General features: G+C 28.9%; 2 protein-coding genes across 2 annotated transcripts in view; both read right to left on the minus strand.

Annotated features, from left to right (window-relative positions):
* Positions 1 to 1,836: 1,836 nt before the first annotated feature.
* LOC105361155 (1-phosphatidylinositol 4,5-bisphosphate phosphodiesterase epsilon-1) lies at positions 1,837 to 14,124 on the minus strand. Its single transcript, XM_011498262.1, has 8 exons — positions 13,996 to 14,124; positions 11,701 to 11,927; positions 8,864 to 9,091; positions 7,864 to 8,088; positions 6,687 to 6,990; positions 4,788 to 5,145; positions 4,049 to 4,372; positions 1,837 to 3,674 (listed from the first exon to the last, which is right to left on the minus strand). The coding sequence occupies exons 3-8, from the start codon at positions 9,023 to 9,025 to the stop codon at positions 2,162 to 2,164; spliced, it is 2,886 nt and encodes a 961-aa protein (XP_011496564.1). The 5' UTR covers positions 9,026 to 9,091; positions 11,701 to 11,927; positions 13,996 to 14,124; the 3' UTR covers positions 1,837 to 2,161.
* LOC105361156 (1-phosphatidylinositol 4,5-bisphosphate phosphodiesterase epsilon-1-like) overlaps positions 14,116 to 22,323 on the minus strand; it is a 29,668-nt gene continuing 21,460 nt past the window's right edge. The window contains exons 7-10 of the mRNA XM_011498263.1: positions 18,510 to 18,970; positions 15,845 to 16,130; positions 14,976 to 15,178; positions 14,116 to 14,302 (exon numbers count right to left, since the gene is read on the minus strand). Of these exons, the coding sequence (XP_011496565.1) occupies positions 14,116 to 14,302; positions 14,976 to 15,178; positions 15,845 to 16,130; positions 18,510 to 18,970 (1,137 nt within the window). The remainder of the gene's footprint in view (positions 14,303 to 14,975; positions 15,179 to 15,844; positions 16,131 to 18,509; positions 18,971 to 22,323) is intronic.

Here is a 22,323-nt window from a genome sequence, read left to right on the forward strand (position 1 = left end):
TATCGTTTATTCGTTGTAGAAAAATAAAAGTCTTTAGGCGCGAGACAAGAAAATGGGGATTATTGCTTTTCTTAATAATTTCCTGTCTCGCGCACTTTTTCTGTACTTTATCGTTTGAGATAAAATGTTATGGAGAAGCGGTTGAAAGTAGTTTTTAGCGATCTTCGAGTGTGAGATCGACGAATCGATGGCGCTGACATTGACTTGGAAGTGTACGCAATTGGCACTCGATGAGTTTTTTCTATTAAAATTTCTTTGTATACATGTGTATACACACATATACACATTATTTCACGAATGAAAATTTATAGGTCTAGTCCACCGTTCAAGTTTCAAGCTTATATTAGTATTTTAAACGATTATTTATTTTCATTACTTAGATAATCCTATTGTGCATAATTATTTTATCATCGCACTAAGTCCAAAGAACATTATCTCGGCGATTGCTATAGCTCAGGGGGTATCTGTGCATAACAAATAGTGCCTTTTTTAGACCCCATTAAAGACTGTTTAAGCCACAAGGCGAACGCTTAACAAATAAACCTTCTATTTTCATAGATTAATTAAAAAAAAGAAAAAAAGTTTATACTCTATAAATATCTGTATATATATAATAGGTGAAAGCATCTTGTAAATTTGTAACGTTTTTATTTTGTAAATTTTAGAGCGTAAAATAATTTACTTCATTATTAATTAATAATTTACTTTATAATTTACAAAGCATATTGATGGATAAAATTTTTGTCCAACTAATTATTAAAATTAAGATTTACTTATATTTGTAAAATAAAGATTCCTATTAATTTATAATTTAACATTACAATTTTCACTGTTTAAGAATCATAGTAAATTTGAATATTACTTCCAAATGAAGTTCTTCAAACTAGTTAATCGTATTCGATATAATACGTATATATATAATTATATTCAATTAATTTAATGTTTATGCACATTCCAATAAGATAGACAATTTTTACGGTTTTAAGAAGCATTCGTCTTGGGTTTCTTTCATTTACTGATAATGCAAGAGAATACTGAAGTACAATACCTGAAAATATTGTGCACCGTTGTATTTCTCGCTGTTTTTCGTCCGATGTGTAACTCATTATTTTATTTTATTATTAGATAAGATAAAAGATGTTAACATCAGGATTTTCAAATAAAAGTTTACGAGCCTACTATGGTATTTTACACTTTAAGTGGCTTCGAGAAAGCCGTAAGAAAACTAATATATTATGTACATACGCAGTACATCATTGTCAATATTTTTTTTATTCAGCTTAAATACAAATAGCGTAATTTAGAGTAGGCATTTTATTGTTATTAATTTCTGTTTTCATTTAATGAGGTGAGTCAAGTGTCTCAGCATTATGGCATTTTAACTGTATTTATTTTGTATTCCATTGTATTATAAGCCTTTTTATTGGTAAATATATACATGAAAAATTTAATTATATGTATTCTCAATGTATACACAAATATGTTTGTGTTATATAGAAGTTTGAAAATTAATAACGACTAGGGATTTGTTAATAGCTCATTTGTGAACAAAAATTTGAAACTTTCATATGGAAATGAATACAAGAGCTCTCAATTGATTTGTAATATCTTATAAAGATAATTTGAAAATACGCGATTTAATAGTAATTGAATGCCAAACAAATTTTTAATAAAAATCATTGCTGTTAAGGATAAATTCTAAATGAAAATTTAATGAATAATTTAAAGCGTGGTCAAATAAAACACGTGTGCCGTGCATTCCGTCAACTGATTATTGTCTGAAAGAATAAGCAAAAAACCATTGAAACAGATAAAATATACGTATATAGGTTTTTATGTTTTATGAAGCATTGTTCCACAATTTTTTAAAATATTAACCGATCGTTAATTATTATCAATTAGCTTCATATCAATATCATCTTCATATTTGCTTTTATTATTTGTCAGGAGTATAAAAAAGAAAATCACAATTCGTTCCTTTGCGATAAAGAAAGAATCTACCTATCCACAATTTGATTAATATTTGGGCGACGTGCAAGTTTTTGGCTATTATGACATTTTTGTTTTTGTTGTTGTTGTTGTTTTTTTTTTTTTTTTTTAAACAAGATTAGTTCCTCTTAGATAAGAACATGGAGGAAAGCGACGTCGCCCTCGACTGCCACTATGATTTCCAAGCGCAAAATTTTCTTAATGACATCTTCTTTAGCTGCATAGCGGCATTCATAAGATCCGACTCTCTGGCATCTTCTCCGTCTGAGTGAACCTCTCTTCTTCTACCCGTTAATAAAAGCCGATTTCTGACACTACGAGAAGTTGGATCCGATAGTGCTTCTGCGACTGGGACTTTTTCCTTACTTGATCCAGGTAATGAAACTGATCTACCTACAGAGAATCCTTTACTCAGCTTATCAAGTGTTGCAGGCAAAAGGTGTCTTCTGGGTATGGCCTGCTCCCGCTCTCTCAGGATAAATCTACCCAACGTCTTCCAAAATGCTTGAGTATTGTAGACGTTTTCATTATCGCCAAGTATTCGGAATTGGTATTTGCCACTACCCACTGCTCTTGTTCCACCCCATTCGAGTTCCTCGACTAGGGTAAACTTGGTTGGATCTTCCATACGACGAGCTTTGACTAATGCTTGAGCTAATACATCCTGAGCTGTGCTTGTAACTGGCACGCGAAGAATAGCGTAGGGAATTTCTGGGGATACGTTATAGATGCATACGAGGAAGGTATCCGCCTCCTCCCAGATATGAGCTGCTTGATCTCGATTGCTTCCATTTCCACTGAGTTTTGAATGACCGGCGGTACTTCTGATGGATGCCAGCCAAGCACGGCTGCTTGGATCGTCTCCAACGCGTTTAAAAAGAAAACGACCCTGGCCTTTCCATTCGTCTTGAGCCTCTAATGGTCGTTCCGTAGGATCGAGAACTCTTCGAGTTGGAAGCTCTTCGCGATCACGTTTCTCCCAACCTTTCGATACTTCTTCGACGAGGATATACTCGTCCACATGATCCGGTGATATATTAGCCTTTTGAAGAGCCTGGAGCATAACTTCCTGCGTAGTGCTCTCTTGCGTGACCTTCAGAATAGTGTAAGGTTCGTCGTCTACAACATGATCAACCATGAGGAAAAACATTCGCCTCTTTAATGTAATACTACCGAGTCCCGCATCTACCGTGGTAAGCTTCTCCGGTTCCTTATTGGATGATAGTCGCTTAGAGGACTCCTTGTGATCGCGACAACAAGTGTTATAATCGAGACTTTCCTCCTCCATTCGGGAGTAAATAAAGAGTGTCGAAAGGGCAAGTGCCTTGTTTTTCATAGAACGCAAGCGAACATGTCGATAACCGGGTCGTAAACATTTCAAGGGTAAGACACGTTGGGCTATTGGATGATGGGAGCTAGCATCAATGATCCCAAAGCGTAGAAAAGCAAGATCTTTGAACATTACTTGAAAACAGAATTTTTCGTTCCAAATAGGATTCAAGGCATTACCTTGAATAATTTTAGTTTTGTGCTTTGCACAGTCTATTGGTATACCGACTAATTCTACTTCGACATAAGTACTGGTTAATAAGTTAGAAGGTGATACATATTGGCCAGAGACGATAGAAAGCGTAAGATGGGCTGAATGAAGACCGTCAAATTCTTTATCCCATGGATTGAAGCGCCTAAAAGGATATACAAATCTATTAATAATCTTTATTATTATTATCATTATTAATCTTAAGCGAATAAATTTATTAAACATTTCGAATTTTTTGTTTGTTTGTTTGTTTGTTTCTTTTTTATTTATTTATTTATTTTTTTTTATCAAAACATCGATCATAAACGATTGTCTTTGCAATCGATTAATTATGTATGTATGTATTGCAAATCAACGAGTATCATTTTTTCATTCTTCATTCTTTCATTCATTCATTCATTCATTATTGCTTTTGCCATTTATTATATTTATAATCAATTGATTATCTTAATAATTTGTTATTAATAATTATGATTTTTTAGTTTGTTCTTTGTAATAATATTAAATTGTTTAACCCACCTATACATCATATGCTTCTTGTCCCACATAACCGAGGGCTTACGCACGAATCCACACTGTCCATTTTGTTCGAACATGGCCGCATTGAGATGTAAAGCCGCGTCATCCGTCTGATAATTAAGTGCGACCATTTGAATTCCAAAGGCCCAAAATATTACTGGATTAAAGTTCGACGAGTCTATTCTCATTCCGGCTGGATATGTTCTGATTAATTGTGTCTCTGCGTGCGTTAAAACTCCTAAGGGCTGCTTTCTACATATTTTCTTAGCCGCATTTTCATTTAACGATGACGTTTGAAAGCAAGCCGGCATACCTCTTTGTGATCTAAATAATAACACACGGAAACAAAATTTATAGATAAATGAAAAAAAAAAGAAGCAAACGCATTTGTGATTTATTCACTCGTGGTTCTTTTCTTAAAAATAATTAAATTTTAAGCGATTAAGTTTAACTGCCAAGACGAAAAATCCTTTATTTCGTTCCTCTTTTTTACTATGTTTAAAATTTTTTTAATTAATAACTTATATATGCAGTAATTTAATTTACAACGTTTCAAAGTAAATGATAATTATCTGTGCTTTATGCCGTTATCGCGTGATACTACTATGCGATGTTTCTATATTGGCACTATCATTGAAAATAATAAGACTACTAATGTCGAAAGTATAATTCAACGAATTTGAATGCAAATAAATTAAGTAGGATAGTAGACGAGAGTAATGCATCAGGTCGCACTGACCTGAAAGGATTTTCAATAGTACTCCCACTACTGGCAATGGATGTCGAGGTTGATAAGCTCTGGGGTGAACCGGATGATGAACCGGCCATACCACTTGTACCAATGCCGGCGATACTGTGACGTTGGACTTGGGCCGTGTGTGGTTGATGTCGGGATTTGCTCATGGTTGTTGGGCCGGGTGTTGTGTTTAAACCACGGAACTTGATTGCTTGAAGGTAAATAACGAGGTCCGAAAGTTCTTTGGCTATCTGGCTACTTTGCTTTTGCGCTTTGTCGTCCACTGTGGGGTCGTTTTTCAAGCGAGTATGAGACGCCTGACTATTGCCCAGGTAACGCTCATAACTGGAGATCGAGTTGTCTGAAAATTATGTATGCGAGCATGGGTCTGGTTGTATTTTAAGAATATTTGTTTCAATTTTTGTATTTACGTCTATAAGTATAACGGCACTTTAATATTATTTACTTTAATATAAATAATTCAGCATGAATTCTTAACTAATACTTAAGATTATGATTTATATTAAGATTTATTTATATTTAGTATTATCGATGACGATTAATATTTTTTGCTCTTAAGTCCAATTACATAATGCCAATTGTGGATTAATTTGATCATTTTTAATCTTATATTATATGGATTTACTAATAATTAAAATTCTAATAGAATATTATGACAAATTACTTAGTTATTTCATTTTGTATATTATATTTTAATTCCTATTTCTTTTAATATCCTTTGTTAATTTTAATTAAGTCATTGAATTTATTAGTACTTATATTAGTGCATTCATTAATTTGTTTGACAAGTTTGGTATGACTTTCCATTAGCTTTAGCGTACTACTCCACCGATATATATATATATATATATATATATATATATAATGTAAATTAGACTGTTTGTACATTCATGCGTTCAAATTACCTTTTTGTGAATATAAACATTAGGAGTACATGAAATATATATTTACAGAGAGCTACGGGTATTGGTTTATAATTATAACTTTTGATTTAATATTCTTAATTGAATAACAATATAATATTAATTATTTATGGCATTATCATTGCCCCGTATGAATATTTTCTTTTACAATTATAACATTAACCTACGGAACAAATAAAATATCTATATTAATTTTATAATAAAGAAAACATTTTCATTTATTAATAAATAAAGTTGATTTAACTTATAATTTAATTGAAAGTTAGTTTAATTTTATAGAATATTTCGAATAAATACGAAGGGCCTCATTTTGTTATAATAAATGGTTTCAAGGCAGTAAAATCGTTCTATTATATATTAATTATCAATATTAGTAATTAGTATTAATCAATCTATTAATTAAAATAATCTAATTTTATTAAATATTACATTATTACATATCGTATCTAAGATATGAAATGAAATTTCAGAATAGTATCGATTCAATTGTGACTGCGTTATTACAGTTACATTTTGGTTACAATATAATTTAATTAATTGAGATGATTTTAATAATTGAATTTATAGTATATTATCGGAAAGTAATTTATTAGTCGATCATTTTTACCGAAGTATTGTTGATAATTTTATTTATAATTTTTAAAATAAAATGATATTGATAACACCAATTAATAATTAAAGATTTTGGCTCAGATTGAATGGTTTATTTGCAAATAATAATCAAAATAATGTACTTATAACGTTTATTTATAAAATATTCAATATATTAATATTGTAAATATATCACTATAATTACAATGTATGATGGATAAAGAAGTCTAATTGATAAAGTGTGTTATCTATTATAAAATAACAATTGTTATTATTGTTACTATTTTAGTGCAAAATGTTTTTTTTCAATTTTATTAAATAAAGTTGAAGTTAAAAATATAAATAATTGTGAAATACTAATACCAACCATCGACATTATAGTCTTCGTCATCATCCTCGTCATCATCTTCATCTTCGCTGTAATATTCAACGACGGAAGTGTTGCTAATATCAGTTCGCATTTGCTTCATTGACGAGGCCCGTTCAGATATAAGCATTTTGCCGCGGTGTGATGGCATTGGCAGAGGTACCAGAGGTCCTGTAGGATCGACTACCAATTTTTTATTTTTAACGAGAATACGATAGCGCAACTGGGACGGCGAAGGTAGCTGTGGATCGTCAAAATCCGATTCGAACAAAAAATTGGTTACTAGCTTCTCTCCGAAGACCGCCTGTAAAATTTATATTATTCAGTGAACTTTTCGTCTATCGTATTTTTATTTTTAAATTTATGCAACGATTAATTTTTCATATTATAAACTATACGGTGCAGTTTCATAAGGATTATTTTTTTAATAGGAAAATTCAATAAAGTATTTGCTATAAGTATTCGGATATAAAATGTATAGTATTGTTATACCTTACTTTATGATGTTGAAGTATTGCATTATGGTGGAAAAAAATTACAAAGTTATTGCATTACGAAAATTTAAAGAAAATGAAATATCTTTTTAAGAATTTTAAATACTGTTCCAAGTTTATGTTAGCCGTCTTGTAACAAATATCAATTGAAATATCTTTCAACGATCGTTTAACAATAACAATGGCATCTATAAAATTATGTTCTAAGGCTAGATTAATTATGAGTTAAATATGAATAATAATTTATACGATTTAGTTAAAATTATTTTATGATTTAGAATATTATTTTACGATAGTAGAATGTGTGAAAAATACTTTTAAACAAATGTCTTTTACAAAATTCTTTTATTTATCTGAAGAAAAATTAGATTTATCAATGCATTAACGTTTCCCGTCCTTTTCCCCCCTCAAATTAATATACGAAATAATATGCGTGACTTATATTATTATATATAGAAAAAAATTTTATTAATTTACAAAAAACATAATGTAATACAACATAATTATTAGATTATTGATATTATATTTATACAATAGCCATTAAGGATAGGGAAGTACTTTGGTGCATTTACATTTTCACTATCAGCAATATTGGCTATAAGAATGCTGAAATAAAATGTTCTGCATAATCAAATAGTTTCTGGACAGACAGGCACATAGAGAGTGAGAGTCGGGAGGATTACCTGGAAGATCTGAGCCATTCGTGCTTGTTGACTCTGTGAGCAGTGATTTTCTATGGAAAGTATTACTGGATATGGCGAACTTATAAATGCGCTTCTGTCAATCGCTTCGACGACAGATCGAAAAGGAATTTTGGTCGTGAAGGTATGTCCATGATAAATTAAAGGAGATCCATCATCGCCGTCCCAGCAATCCAATTCTACACATCGACAGCCGGTCAGTAATACCTGTCACATACGAGATAACGATTGATAGAATAGAGGCATCTTTATAAAAATACATGAGGCAATAATTAATGCATGATACTTTTAATCGAAACCGCTTATTTACCATTTAATATTCCTACAAAATTATACAATTGCTTTATTTTACATCTTTATTACATTATTTCTTTATTACATAAATTCTTTATTACTAAGATTTACATCGCCATATTATTCTAATGATAATTATAAAATTTACTCATTTATACATTGTTTATCATTATTAATTTATTATTCCGTAGAAATTATTTACTAATGAAGCTGAAGGTTACCGTATTCGGATGAGCATTTTGAATTGACATAAACGGAAATTGGTAGGATTTATAAATTATAAGAAGAATCTTGAAAATTGACGTGAAAATTGAGACAGTTTGTTCATCATGGGAGAAACACATCTTGGATAATATCAATAACGAATAAAAGTGCCTTGTGCTTTTCGTTTAAATAAAATCGTCAACTTATTATTTATATTAAATAACGCGCATAGATCATTAGTGCATGAAATTCGAGGATATTAATTAAAGATCGATTAGGTCACGAATAACAGATGATTATTTTCTGTCTATGAAATAAGAGAATGTTTGTAACTTAGGCAATTATGCGGAAAGAGACTCAAGTCAATTAAGCGTTTCAATAACGTTAAGCTCACAGATAATGTCTTATGTAAGATAGTGTGTACAGTCGCGGTATGAGATGTTTTGTAGTGCGGGAGGATCGGAGGTGGGGCTGGTCAGGTTACCTGTGAATAGAGCTGCACAGAGGATTCGCCTTTCAGCTGGTGACCGGTTAGGTACGTGTTGTGAGAGCTCGCTATGTAGTACTGCGACATGGGCTGTTTCATTTCGCACTCATCAGGTAAGGCGTATTCATTGGGAAAGGCATAATTATCCTTGTCCATCATGTAGCGGGCGAAACCCTCAAAAGACAAACACCATTGTGTACGCAGCACCGGGTCTGGCTCGTGCCTCTGCAAAATGACAGCAAACACATCCCAAATCCGTAACTACTGCCTCTCTGTATCTACGTGGACATTCATGCTACGGAGGTAGTGATGAAAACAGATGGATGGTGGATGGACAGCGAGGACGAGTGGGAGGTGTAAGGGAAGGGGGAGAGGATGGAAGAGAGAGAGAGAGAGAGAGAGAGAGAGAGAGAGAGACGAGAGAGACGAGAAACCATAATTATTTCAAAGAGACTTTACTTGTCGAGGAATAAATTGCAAACAGTAGCAATCATAAGTTTCTATAAATGAATTTTATTAAACGCAATAATTTGATGTAAAAGGTTTATATTAATAGCTATTATTATTATTATTATTATCATTATTATTATTAATATTATTTATAACACGATAATTTCAGAAACTACTTTAAGTATTTTCAAAGAAAATTTTACATTACTTTTGGCAATTCATGGAAAATAATTACTTTCAATAATTTTATGTAATAAATAAAATACCCCGAAAATTTATAGCGAAAATAATATTACTTTTTTTTCTGATAATTTCTTAAGTAAAAAATACAAAGAAAGTAATACATGTTACTCATATTAAACAGAATAATTTCAAAATCGTAGTGTTTTTTAATATAATTTATTTGGTCATTCTATTATTTTGTACACTGGAAAATAACGCAATCAATTATTTATATCTATACAATAATTGTTCGTACATTTGTAATGTTTTTCGAAATTTTAATACATAGTCTTTTACGTACTTATAAACATTTTAATATTTTAGAGGTATAAGATTAATTATCCCTTTATGTTTTAAATATATAAAATTGTGCTTTTGAGGCTTACTTAAATATTAATAAAATTAAAAATAAAATTTAAAAAATTAAATTTAATAATAATCATTATTTTTAATGTCTATATTTTCCATATTCAATGCGCAATTTAACCGAAGAATTACGAAAATACAGTATAAATTAAAGTATATGATTTTTGTCATTTGTATTTACATTTAATAAAATATTTCATAATATTTTAGTAAAAATTTAAATATAACATTAAATATTTAAAAAATGTCAAGATCTCAAAAAATAATTCGTATGCTTATTTCAATTGATAATATAATAATCGACATATAAAATCGTATTTCGAAAAATAATCGTCATATATATTATATTCATTGGAGGTATTAATTGAAAATATAACTAAAATTTTATTATTCATCAAAACCATTGTACAATTACTCCATTATTTCTCTTTTGATCTATCAGTACACATATTAATACTCGTTTGACGTAGCCCGGACAACTCATAAATTTACATTAGCTTCGAATTGCTATTCTGTGAAAAGTTTCGTTTAAGGCATTAGTATAGAAAGAAAAGACTTTTAGTAAATAAATGATGATAAATGTCAAGTTAAAAAAATAATAAAGATAAGAAATAAATTTGTTTCAGACAAAGAAGGAAACAATAAATGCGAAAGTTGATGGTCGGTAAGTATAAGTTTTCAGTACATTTTTGTTTGTATATATTTTTTTTAATTAAATATCTTTGATCTCCGTTAAGCTTTTAAATCTTTATTATTACAATCTTATAAGCTCATTATTATACATTGGCTGATTGCACATGAAAAAGTAAGAAAAACGACGTTTACTATAATACTTTTAGAGTAAAGAAACATAAAATTTTTTTGCAAAACTTTTAAATTTGAATAAATATGTATGTAGATATATTATATATATTATAAATATAATATTTCAAATTCATTAAAAAATTCTGCTTTTATCGTATTTTTTTTTTTTTTTTTTTAATACTGATATTTTAAAATTAAAAAATAGGCTTTTACTAAACGAATTTTTTTATTGAAATATGTAAGATAATTTATATGTCGCATAGTTTATAATCAATTGATATTTTTGATGAAACATTAGTCCATATGCGTGAAAAGTGACTCGAATATAAAAATAATCATTATTCATTAATGTTTAAAAGAAAAAAATGTAGTTATTGAATTTTGTTGGCAAATAGTCATAATAAAAATAGCCCTTTTCTAGGTGTTAATAAATCATGAGAATATTAATTCAAGCGATTAAAACATATATATATTTATTATAAAATAAAAATGAATGTTCATTTACTTTCAAATCTATAATAATCTAATCTTTTTTTATTATAAATTCCAACAATAGTCGCTTTATAAAATATTAATTATTATATTAATTCTATTTTAATTAATAATGATGTCCTGAAAGTATGATGACAAATATTGTCCTATAAACGTAATATTGTCATATAGAAATTTGTTAATACTATTATTTAATAATTTTACTATCAGGTATTAAAAATAATACATTAAAAAAATTAAGTTCACTTATATTAATATGTTTATGTACAATGTCAAATAAATTTCGATGATAAAATGACATGAGTGAATAAATTAAAATATTAAAAGTAATATTTTTGCATTCATTGCGAGTGTTTGCAAATATTTAAAATGACATGGGAGCCCAAAATAGTTATTAATAATTATAAAGATTTTTATGAAAATAGAAATTTTATACACTTTATACAATACGACACACATAATATTTGAAGTAAAAGAATTTTCAATCGCGTTATCCTTACCTTAATAAGATTCTTAATTTCATCTTCTGCAAGCTTCTCTTGCTGTCGGGACTCAAGAAATTTGGTAAATGTGGCGAGTGTTATGACCTGAGACTTGGATGTGTCCACGCCCGAGCAATTGTTTACAATGCTGGCTGAAGCTATAGCATCGAAAACTTGTTTCTTATCTAAATTGCTGCTGGTTTTGTACTCATGACAGTCGATGGAGTTATTACGTGTTAATAGACCTAGCAAAAAAATAATATTCTTTTCAATAAAACTTGGCATTTACATGATCTTTTCCTGTAAGTTACAAATCTTTTTGCAAATGAAGAATTCTATAGCGACAATATAAAATAAGGTTATTAAAATACGATTATTTATGATACGAAATTTCACTATTTTTCATTCCAAAGGGTTGTTAATCTTAAACGAATGCACTATGTTTATTAAATAATTATATTACAATGAAAAAATCAGGTAAAATTAGCAATTACTTCTTTAAGTAATCGTAAGTATGTCAATTATCAAAGAATGCATTGAAAACTAGAAAATTTTAATTAATTAATATATATATTCGAAGTTAAATTTTTAATATGTCATACTTAAATATTAAGTATATTTAAGACCGTAAAAGAAGTTTTTCAATTTATTTGTTAAAATGATTACTTGACTTTATTTAATATGTTCTACTAAAACAATATTCGTCGCGCGTTATTTTAAAAATGTTATTATTAGGAAATCGCCCCTCACTTTGAGTATATTTTATTAATTTTTAATAAGAGATAAAATTCGTAACTATTCATAATTAAATAAAATACTCTTAATTGAAAAAACAAAAATGAAATAAAAGAAAAGTAAAAGAATTATAGGTCACGGACGAATTTTGATGGATTTATTATATTCATACAATAAGTATATTACATAGAAATTAATTTAAAAAGAATATAAGCTAACATAAAAAAAATATCTTTTTCATAAAAATATGTAGATATGAATATTAATAAATTATTAACTTCCTTCGCAGTGTTTTTTTTTATGTTTGTTTATGACGTTATTATTAATCGAAGATAATTACATGAAATAATGTAATATAATTATAAAAGTATTATCGTAATTTATTACAATATTCAATAAGCGCAAAAGAGATTTAATTACATTTGCAATCAATTCTTTAACAATTCTTTAACAATTTTTTAATTTACATTTTCGTTATTACTTTTATCTATCTCAAAATAATATTTCACAACTAGATATTTTAAAAGAAATATGATAGGTAGTATGTTTTCTTTATAGTCTCAAATTATAGAGAAAAATATTATTTGTTTGTTAAAGCTACGTTTTTGGTTTTAAATTTAAATAGCAATATAATGAAAACTGCTTTCAAAAATTTTAAAACTACCAAATTGAATTTATCTCGAACAAAAATTATTAAATTCAATATTAAGTAAAAATATTTATTAAAGCCCTTGAGAATTTTTAAATAATTTCGTGTAACGAATTAGACCGTTTCTGTTTATTTTATTCGTTATATACAATTTATTTTATTTATTTTGTGTGTATTTTATAGGGTTAAGTATATTATACCTTAAGCTACCAGAAGTAAAATGCGTTCGATCATCTTATTTCGTACTATTAATTAGATAAATTTCTAGAAATGCATATAGAAATGCAATAATCTTGAATACGGTAAGTTATAACTTTGTTTAAATGACGAAGAAGAATAAAACTAGAAGAAAAGTATTATATTGTATGAAAATGCAGGAAGATATATTGTAAACGAAGTCCTAAAAATTATTTATTGCCCAAGTTACCCAATTCCTTTCGAGAAACATTTTCGTTAGAGCTTTTTTGATGTTAAATTATAAAATTTTTAAGTAACTTCTAGTTGATTAGCATTAGGAATGTTTTCAGAAAGGTAAGAGAATCATGATTAGTTTTATCAAATTATAATCAATATTATTTCACTGAAATGTAATTCGCCAGTGGCCTCAAAATATGAAAGACATCTTAAAAATATAACTTTTACGCACTTTAAGACATTTTTTTTTTTAAATTCTGCCACCAAGTTAAATACATTTTATTTTATGTATTTAATACTTGAAATATTTTAGTCGAAGTGACTTTGCTATTTGATCGACAATAAGTCGCCAATAAAATAATCTTCTTTCTTTTGTATGTATGTTCTTAATGTATGTCCTTTCATAATCAATGCAGCTAACAGTTTATCGCGATAACATTACGTTTATATGGCGACCAAGAAAATTGCAAATTATTTGACAAATACTGCAAAAGCTCTCGGATGTTGTTTCTTACCGATTCGTTGTGGCGTTGCGTCGCTCGTCTGTCTCAGGACAGATGGTCGTATATTGAAATCTCGCAGCGATCCATCACTCTGGCTTCTGCAGGTGATGGCTAATTGGCCGAAAAGGTCCCTCAAATCTTTCCTTGGAGCGCGACAAATTCAACGAAGTTTAGCTGCGTCTCGTACATAATGGAAGTAGCCCGCGCCTTAACTTGCCAAGTCGCCTCGATTCCTCCAGATAAACCAAGGCCACTGCTGCTTCCTCCTCCACTAATGTTTGAGCCATTTTTCTCCTTATCTCTGGCAACACATAATAGGCTACTCCCGACTTATAAATTTCTGTATCACGAAAGCCGATAGGTTTACATTTTTTGCTTTATTTTTGCTCATTTTTCCGTGCCAAGTTTAGCAATGATTGGAGTTTGTCATTGACGAAACTTAAGTATTTTGATACAAAAATGTTTTACGGTCTACATAATTTTAACTAATACTATTATTCTAAATAAATTCTAAAGTCATAAAGTTTCGATGATCACGAATCACCGACAATTTTTAAAGTATTTCGTTTAGTGTGCTCGTAAATTTCGAAAACGAAAATGAAATATTACAATAGAATAAATAATCATTTCATAGAATTTAATTTAAAATTTTTTGCAGAAATAGAAAATTTATTTATCCTTACTTTATTTTATAATAATATAATTTTGTAGTGACCAATATTTACGGGCTTCCATTATTATATTATATATTACTATGCGTTCTAAAATGAAAATAAATAATAATAATATTACAACGGGTTTATGGTACTTTTGAGAAATTGCATGATATAATTTTTAACGCCGATGAAGTTTATATAGTATATAAGGGAATTCATGAGCGTAGACTCAAGAAGTGTATTAAATTATAAAAATTTTCCTTATTAATGGACGAGCCCCAATGAGCATAGGAATGGAAATTCAAATAAATACGACTTTGGTTCGTAGGCGAGTACCTTTGAAGGCTGGTGTACGGCAGATTGATAACTCGCTCGACGGATCCTGGTGGACTCCGTGGAGGTATACGATCCCGGGCCATACGTGGAGAGGTAGGCATAATTTTTGTCAAGGATTCCCTGCTGCCCTGAATGTGACGGAGTGGCGTAGCTGATAGACCGCCGTCCGACGATGAAATCTCGTATTGTTTCAAGCTGAGGTCCTGCGGCACATGACAGGTACAGTTTTTCATGAATTGACGATCATTTTATTTACATTCACACGGACTTTTTCTATTACTTTATCAACATGTAGATTTAAGACTGAAATTAATATTACGGCTTTTTTTACCTGCGAGGGTATTTTACCTCATACTATTTACGTCTCTTAATTTAATTAAGTGTCTTTTAATTAAATTTAAAATTTAAACAACAAATTGAGTTTAGAGCATACAATTCGCTAAAGTAATAATCGATACGGGACGACGACGTTTACCTACTCAAGCTACATCTCTTTTCTTTATCTATTTATCTATATATATATATATATATATATATATATATATATATATATATATATAAGGGAAAAAAATATATATCCACGTAGTTTAGGATATCTAATTTTATTTGTACTGGGAATGGAATTGCTTTAATGCACATTCCATTTCATCACAGCCCGTCGTAATTAAAAAAAGAATAACGGCAATTCATTTTTGCATATAATAATTGTATGTTATTTAATTAAGAGCGTAAATCGTGCATATTAAATTATTTATGACCAAGGAGTCCAATTCGCTATTCCAAGTGGGCAGTGAGAATATCGGCTCTAGGCAAGATCTAATCTCATTATTAACAAACGGGCCCGGACGTGGTGCCGGGTTGCCATTTACCTTAGTCAGTGCATGAATGTTTCCAATGGATTTGGTCTTCTTGCTCTTGGCGTTTCGCTTGCGCATCGTATTGCTGCTCGTAGGCGAGAGGGTGCCGATGCTCTCCGTCATCGACCAATCCCTACCGCCGAAAACGCGAATAGCATCGGCTGTCGTCGGCTCCGTGCAGCGCTCCTCGAAGTAAAGCTGCAGGTATTTTTCTTTTAACCATCGCGAGCGACGATCCGTCAGGTGCTGCTGACGCTTCAGACCTCGGAGAATCCAGCAGAGGCCCATGTACCATATCCTAGAGGGAGTAAGGGAGTTAAGGGAGTTGCGACGATACGTTTGCTTATTTATTTTCGTTGCTTAATTATATAATTTAATCTGCCATTGAACGTCGCTTTATCTTTTACATCGATAATATAGAATTAGCGTGTCGGGGTAAAACGACTTTTTCATTGGATAATTTGGTATATTGTTGTTTGACGGCAAAGATCCCTTTTCACAAGCAACATTTGGCACTGAATATATTTTGATAAGTCTTATTAGAATGGCTTTTTCTACTACCGTTATTTCAATCAACTTACTTTCTTTAACTCAATGCTTTCATATATGTATTTTCTATTTTCATTTTAAACTAGCCCGATAATTAAAATCAAGGATTTGATAATGTTAAATATGAAATTTCGACTACCTTTTATCATTTATTTCAAGCACATAACATGTATTCTTCATTGTTATATTCTTACTGAGTTAACAACTAAATATTGAATATTTGTTGTTGTTGTTGTTGTTATTGTTGTTGTTATTGTTGTAAATTTAGGCTCAATTGTATTAAATTATGATCATAATGTTTTCATGTTATGGTACTAATTGAAAGAAATTTAGTAATATTTTGAATATTTAATTACATAGCCATTTATTTGTATGTTAAATACTCGAAAATAGAATAATGGTTTGATGTAGAAGCGGATGGTCTGAGGCCGGATATGCATAAATTGATGTTTATCAATGTTAAAGAATATTATCAAATATATTATTTTATATTTACAAATTGCTTCCATCGATAATTTGTTTATCATCAAGGGTATACGGTTAACCAATATTGTAACTATTGAATATTATTATACAGAAACAGAGTATAAATTATAAGATAAAAAATATGTAAACAATTAAAAATATAATTCTATTTTTAATATCACGTATAGTAATAATAATAATAGTAATAGTAATAACAATAACAATAACAATAACAATAACAATAACAATAACAATAACAATAACAATAACAATAACAATAACAATAACAATAACAATAACAATAACAATAACAATAACAATAACAATAACAATAACAATAACAATAACAATAACAATAACAATAACAATAACAATAACAATAACAATAACAATAACAATAACAATAACAATAACAATAACAATAACAATAACAATAACAATAACAATAACAATAACAATAACAATAACAATAACAATAACAATAACAATAACAATAACAATAACAATAACAATAACAATAACAATAACAATAACAATAACAATAACAATAACAATAACAATAACAATAACAATAACAATAACAATAACAATAACAATAACAATAACAATAACAATAACAATAACAATAACAATAACAATAACAATAACAATAACAATAACAATAACAATAACAATAACAATAACAATAACAATAACAATAACAATAACAATAACAATAACAATAACAATAACAATAACAATAACAATAACAATAACAATAACAATAACAATAATAATAATAATAATAATAATAATAATAATAATAATAATAATAATAATAATAATAATAATAATAATAACAACAACAACAACAACAACAACAACAGTAATGATAATTATTATATATATAACGAATGAATAATACAATAAGATAGTTTTTCTAATATTATATTTTATTCTATTATTAATTTTAATATTAAAGTTTTAGAGTATTTTGTTATTCGCTTATTTAAACATGGAGAATATATTTGATGAAAATAAATAAAATAAAAGAAGATTTCACGATTAATTTTAACCAACTCTGGCATTTTATATGAGTATCAAGGCAAATATTTTGACCGATTGAGGGAAATAGTGTCTCATTAGACTTGAAAATGCATTACATATATTTTGTAATGGTAAGTCAATATTTCAAAGGAGATTTCAATCGTTAAATTATTCAATCATAACCATAACTAAAAATTAAAATTCTATAAGCCAATCTTTATTCCTTTCATCTACTTGTTCCATTACAATATTTATTTTATTTAAACATTAAGAATAAAATCACCTCATTTCATTTTAAAACAGTAATACTGTTTTTTTTTTTAAATCCACTTCACTTTACACAGAGTTGGCAAATGCATGGATTTTCAGTGAATTCAATATATTCAATATTTTGCTCAATTCGAAAAATATCCGAAATATGTAAATCCTGCATTTGCAATTGAAATTTGAAGGGATTATTTTTATGATTTAATGCATTTCTTCGTATTTATTATTTAAAGTAGCTATTACATTTTTCATACTACAATTATCAGAGTCGAGATTTTCTATTGCAATATATATATATATTAAATATAATGAGCAATTAACAATTAGTAGGATTTTTAATTTTGACAATATAAGCTTAGAGGGAACGTACTTGCTTAAAGCGGGAGGACAGAGCAAGAAGATGAGCCGATTGTCCGAGAGGTTGGAGCCGTACATGAGGCCGATACAAGAGTCCGAGCCAGGTAAGCCGTACCTCTTGCAGATTGCCCTCAAGTCGTGGTCTCTGTCTCGGTCACAGCAGCCGATCATTACCTCCTTGACGCACGATAGGTCCAAATGGCCCTCTTCGAGGCTCACCGAGGCGCAATCCGGCGGCTGTGCCGAGTACCGCGTCACGAGGCCACTCGGTGTGCCATCCTCGAGGTTCGCCGACAGATTGTACTCGGCGATGCTTGGCCCCGGGCCCGTGATCCCTGTCTTCAGTGAGCTCCAGCTTGGCTTTTCCCAGAGGAAGGTGCCGCAGGCTCGGTCCACTCGCGCATACACTAGTGCGGTTCGCGAGGTTCCGCCCTCGCATTCCCAGTGCACGAGTGTCGTCCCATGATGTAGCAACTGAAACATATTAAATGCCGTTTTTTCTTCTTCGTCTTTTCTTTTTCTTTTTTTTTTTTTTACTAGGGCTTGACAAAAAGGTTTTCACGTTTACGACGCTCGTGAAACTCAGAATCAAGTGTTTCGCCAAAGTTGACATTTTACGTATCTTTTTCTAATATTAATGCATTTGCGTTTAATACATCAAGTTTTCATTTTACACAGAGTCCCATTACGACTTTTTCAAAATTAATTTCTTTTATTAGTTTCCATATCCGATAAGTTCTCGGACAAATTATAGCTTTTATTAATTTTGCTTCCGTTGAACTGAAAAGTGAATCATATTTATGCTTTAATCAATTGAAAGACTTATAAACAATAATAATTCAATATAGTTATTATATGAATTTTAATAATAACTATAAATACACGCAGACATTTATTAAAATTTAAAAATATCATAATTCTTAATGCATCGAATAATTCAATACCCGTTTTAAAACCATATGAGAATAAAAAGAGCGAATAATTATTAAAAAAAATTTTATTTTATAAATATTATTTTTTGTCTTTAACAATTTTGACACAGTTCGATTGTTCGACACGGAATACAAAAGTATTAAAGGAATTTTTTTTTTATTTAAAAGAAAAATTATTTCACAATGTTATTTTTATGATACAAGTGTGGTTTTATTAAATAGAAATAATTTCACTTATAATACATACACAGGATTTCATCAAATAACTCATTCCAGTTTTTATTATTTTCTTTGATCGCGATGTTGTATCCCATGAATTTTTACTGCATAATACGTCCAATAAAGTATAGTATAAGAGCATTCAGCGTCAAGCGCACGAAGCTGTTCGTATAAATGGTCAGATTTATGAAAGAATAATTTATATAAATTGTTCTACGAATGTGCATCAGCTTAACCTTTAATTCCTTTTTTTGAACATTTTTAGTAAAAAATAATATTAAAGTGATACCGTAATATATTACTCATAATGTGTACCAGTTCATGCGCGATTGTATTTTGCATTAGTGAATAAAGTACGAACGAAAGATTCACGTTTATTCAAAATACAAGTATTATTCAGAGTTAATTTAGAATTACATTATATTTTATATAAATAAATTATATTTTAGAAATAATTTGTAAATTGTAAGGAAGTATTGATTAAATTTATTCTTTAAAAATAATTATTTAGAATGCAATCAATGCTTACGTATACGACACATGAAATATTAAAATATTAAAATTTCCTTTAGTATATGATAAACTTATCTACACAATACAATAAAATATATAATTTAATTATTTTTTAAAATTCCGTATAGAATGTACTGCTACGTTATTGGTAATTAATTTTTATACCATCAATGTATCATTATTGAATTGGTTTTAGCTAAGGCTGTACTATTGAAGACTTACGAAACTACTTTTATACATTAAGCTTCAGATGCAAAGATTAATTTTTTTACTCATAATTTTATATATTATCAAAATATTCTAAAACAATATATCACGATATTCTATAATTGCATGATATTTTATTTTGCAAGTACTATCTTTAAAAATATTATCGAAATATCTAATAATTACTAATATGTAGACCTTCGACTTTAAAAGTGAAGAATATATTTTCCTTTGACCTGTAAGGGTGTAAAATGTAATTATCTTTTGAAATTCACTTTTTTTTACGTTGTACACGATTTAATATAATTTAATATAATGCGGGATAACTTGGAGTAAAACATAAAACTGATTAAATTGAGTTATCATAATTTTTTATCCTGTAATTTGCACATAATTTCTAGAAATACGTAAAGAATTACAATTACTTATTTTGAATGTTATATATTTTGTATATTATTCCGTTTTTATTATATTTATTAAATATGTATTAAATATTTAATTTTTATTTTATGCTTATACAAAGCAAAAAATTGTGCAATAAATAATACCCAGCCATACGTACATAACATCCCGAGTTTTCACATCTGAGGTGTACAGTTAGAGAAAACTTGATTGCCTCATAGATATACGTGATTTATTTGATTTATGTGTCCGAAGTGTCCCAGAGTAATTTAACAATTTGCAATCGGTCGAATTCGATATACGTATGAAAATAAAGAATAGCACGCGAGTTTGTGATGCGCAAATTTTGCCGAACCATTAATTAATAACGATGCAAATCACGCGTTGACAATTTCCCTACGACCGAGTTACTGTTTTGCAACGCAACGCTTTGATTCCTTTATCCCTTTGAGATCCACTCTAGCGTCACCCTTATCCTTGTCTCTCCTCTTTCTCGTTCCGCGAGATAGACTTGGAAATCTATGTAATCCAGCGCTGTAATTCAACATCACCCGTTTAATGCCCTATTTTACTTGTAAACTTTAATGAGTTAAAGCATTCATTGTAATTCATGAGCAATGAATATCGCGCATTAAAAATTAATGAAATTGTATCGTGATTTTAAAGCATATTTTAATGTATGAAGCTGCCGATGTGAATAGTTTATAAAATTTACAGCAGAATTTACTGTAAATTATGATTTTATTTTAAGTTAACGCTGGAAACCATATACTGTACAATATTAACAAAATATTAAAGTGCCTTTTAAATATTTATTCTATAGTATGTTGAAAAATTAAATACGGTTATTTTTATATTCGTTTACTATTACATTGATGCATTTCGTAATTTTTTTTATTACATCAGCTAATTATATATATATATATATATATATATATATATGTATGCATATATGCATATAAAAATATGTGTACAGATAAGAAATTATATTTTACCATTTAAAAATCTACTAGTAATTTTATTCTAAGTAATTATATTATAAGTTAAGAGTAATAATATTAGAAAAACTTGATAAATGATTAATTTCAAATTAATTTTAAAAATTATAATACCTGTTAATAAAAACCAACGGAACTTTATTTTATAAAATCTTTTAATGCGAGATTGAAGAATTATTTGGTTAAATCAAATGTACTTATGCCTTAATTATTATACCAAAGTCTATATGATCTTGAATTTTATAACCTGAATATTTTCGAAAAATTCGATCAATATATATGTGAAATAGATGTATAAAAGACAACTGCTGTTATGCTACATGCAAATATATAGGAGCCTAACATAAAATCTTGTAGAGAGGCTCTGGGATTTCTGGAATAACAGGCATTACATTCTGAACAGAATTGCTATGATATTTTATTCGAAACTTTATGATCTATTTATTGTAGATAACCAGTTAGTTTTACTAATATTTTAGTAGGAGATCACAGTAAAAGAATTATTTTGATTTTTATCGAGGATATATAATTTCTTTTATCATAACTGAAGAATTCG

The sequence above is a fragment of the Ceratosolen solmsi genome, unplaced genomic scaffold, assembly GCF_000503995.2.
Source record: "Ceratosolen solmsi marchali unplaced genomic scaffold, CerSol_1.0 scaffold14, whole genome shotgun sequence".
NCBI classification, from domain to species: Eukaryota; Metazoa; Arthropoda; class Insecta; order Hymenoptera; family Agaonidae; genus Ceratosolen; species Ceratosolen solmsi.

Coding starts and splice junctions, on each gene's coding strand:
- LOC105361155 (XM_011498262.1), bottom strand. CDS start 9,025: ATGATGGACAAGGATAATTATGCCTTTCCCAATGAATACGCCTTACCT. Junction 4,373..4,787: donor ACTATTGAAAATCCTTTCAG/GTCAGTGCGACC, acceptor GTTATTATTTAG/ATCACAAAGAGGTATGCCGG. Junction 3,675..4,048: donor AAGAAGCATATGATGTATAG/GTGGGTTAAACA, acceptor ATATCCTTTTAG/GCGCTTCAATCCATGGGATA.